This window comes from Populus trichocarpa, chromosome 13 (genome assembly GCF_000002775.5).
Source record: "Populus trichocarpa isolate Nisqually-1 chromosome 13, P.trichocarpa_v4.1, whole genome shotgun sequence".
Classification (NCBI taxonomy): domain Eukaryota; kingdom Viridiplantae; phylum Streptophyta; class Magnoliopsida; order Malpighiales; family Salicaceae; genus Populus; species Populus trichocarpa.
Window position 1 is genome coordinate 12,312,352 of NC_037297.2, and position 2,598 is coordinate 12,314,949.

General features: G+C 37.2%; 1 protein-coding gene across 1 annotated transcript; it reads right to left on the reverse strand.

Annotated features, from left to right (window-relative positions):
- Window positions 1-1,962, reverse strand: LOC18104478 (GRAS family protein RAM1). Its single transcript, XM_006376253.3, has one exon. It carries the CDS (start codon window positions 1,495-1,497, stop codon window positions 106-108), a length of 1,392 nt encoding a protein of 463 aa, XP_006376315.1. The 5' UTR covers window positions 1,498-1,962; the 3' UTR covers window positions 1-105.
- Between the last annotated feature and the right edge of the window lie 636 nt (window positions 1,963-2,598).

Consider the following 2,598-nt stretch of genomic DNA (forward strand, 5'->3'; position numbering starts at 1 on the left):
TTAGCACAAAAAAACATCCATGATCATGGTAAATACTCTATTATTTGATTGAAGTTACAAAAATCATGAATATGTTAGCTGAAAATTGCAATAATATAGCAACTATCATACACAATGCCATGCAGAGGCAGTGATTAAACACCTATCTTGCCATCCTAGAGAAATAGCTTTCCCGTCATCTCTTTCAAAAACCTTGAACCCTCCACCACTCTCTCCATCAAATTGAAGAGGACAATAATGGGTTCTAATTTTCAAAAGAAGCTTGGCTTGTATCAAGGACTTGGAGCTAAGTTTCATGCCTGCAAATCCATGACCCTCCATCCTTCCTTTCCATGTTTCCATCTTGTCATATCTTGGACAGTTTGCATCATCTTTGTCATAGTTGAGCATGCTTTTGATCTCTTTACCAAGATGATTCTTTTCGATGCTTAATCTCTCTGAGCTTTCTAGAGGAAGAAAATCATCTAAAGAATCAAACATAGCTGCAAAATAGTGTAAGGACTCCATGAATCTTGATAGAAAGCTTCTTGGGCTTCTGCTACCTTCTTGCTCCGCCAAGACAACAATGGAGGGGTTGAGTGAACGTATTGATTTTAATGTGTCAGATATCTTCAAAGAATCATTCAAAGTATTCAAATGAAATACTAAATTCACAGCAACTGTTTCATTTTTCTTTTTCCTTAGGTTGATGAGCTTAGACCCCCTTAACAACCCTTGGAACTCAAAGACAAGATTGCGAAACCCTTTCGCAAAGCTGACTAATCTACTCTCAGTTTCTTGCAATTCTTCCGCACTTTTTCCGAATCCAGTTATTCGCAGTGAAATTCGGTTGCCACTGCTGGCCTTTTCGGAGAGAGATTGTATCAGAGAAGGCCATTGAAAGCCATAGGAGACGTCAAAATCAATAACATGCAGTGCACTGTTGTTATTATCTTCTTCCTTCTCATAGGCCTCAAGGATAGCCTGGTTTGCAGTGAAATGAGCGAGCTGGTAATAAGGAGACACCCTGTAGAGATCTGTGAATGCCAAGAACTCTTCTTCACTTGTTGGTTCCTTCATGATCATGTCGTAGAAGGGAGATTTCTTGGTGAGGAGCCTTGCAGCCAATCCATCAGCAAAATAAGCAACAACCCTTTGCACCGAGTCACCGGTGAAGGAGACACTTTGATATAATTCTGTCAGATTCTCCAAGGCTGAGCCTACATTGTTCTCATCAGCTGCTGTGGCAGTTATGAGAAGCAAGTGAATCAAATGAAGCCCTTTGCCAGTTTCTTCAACAGCTGCTTTCTTCTTATGGTCTAGTTTTATCATCTGTTCCCTCATTTGGAGTAGCCGATATATCTTCGCTTCACTACAACCCTCGTAACTATTCATCAAAGGATTGAAAACATGATCTGCCCTTGATCTCTTTCTCTTCCTTTTCATGTCACCACCACTTGAGTCTGTAACAGTTGCCAGGCTAAGATTCAAAAGTTCCTCCTCTTCTATGTCTTCCATCAATGCAAGAGAGAAATGAAGGAGAGAAATATTGCAAGAAGTAAATTTTAGTTCAAGAAAGAGAAGATGATCACAGTTGAGTTTTTATCGAAGAAATGGGGCGTTGGAATAAATCATGTATATTCCATTGTGTCATTACATGTAAATAGGACCAAAGACTAGAGAGATAAGAGGTAGGAGTTTCTTTAAAAATAAAAAATAAAATTGACTTGCCAATAGGGAAGGTGGAGACAGAAGATGAGCATCTTTTTATTCTCAAAGAACCGGTGTCGTAGGTCAAGAAAACATTTCGAAAGTTTTGTGTTTGTCTAAAGGGATGCTTTGAAAATACCATGGGAAATGGAGTTGTTTTTCTGAGGGTCTAATTTGGTAGTTGTTCGGAAGTTGCCATACACGACATCATGAAGTCGACAAAAAACAGCTGGGAAAATGGGGAATCCAAACCTACCGTTCTCGACGACTTGTCCTTTCTTTCTTTTTCCTAGATGCCATATGCGAGTGTGGTTAATTTTCTTGCCTAAGATCTTGTCTCAGATTTCTAGTTTTACTGTAGCTTGAAAAGGGAGTTGAATTTGGATAATACTTTCCAGCTAGAGAAATTCACTAAGCTTTCCAGCTTTCCATGTGCATTATGCAGTGGAAACAATCTTAAACTTTGAAAACCAAATGACAAGTTGAGAAATATAAACAAAAACTAGCACAATTACATAGAATTTATATAGTTTGCAAATTTAGGCCTATACTAGATGAGCGAGTTGGTCAAATAAATTTATTATGAGAAAGTACAAAGTTACAAGGTGTTACATGAAACTGTTATTTCATTTAAAATCTTAAAATAACTCAAAACTTACTTTTTCTCTCCTATCTTTAGCCAACAAAATATATAAAATAAAAGCACTCATAAAATAAGTTTTGCCCTAAAATATGATAATTTTAGATTTTTATATGGACATAATACATGAATATTTCTTTACTTACTTGGATTCACAATTTAAGACAACCCCATAAAATCTCTATTTTGATTTAAATTGAGTTAACTTATGAAACTTGAACACCTCTCTAATCGCCTCCACCAAACACGTCTCAAGTACCACACAAACC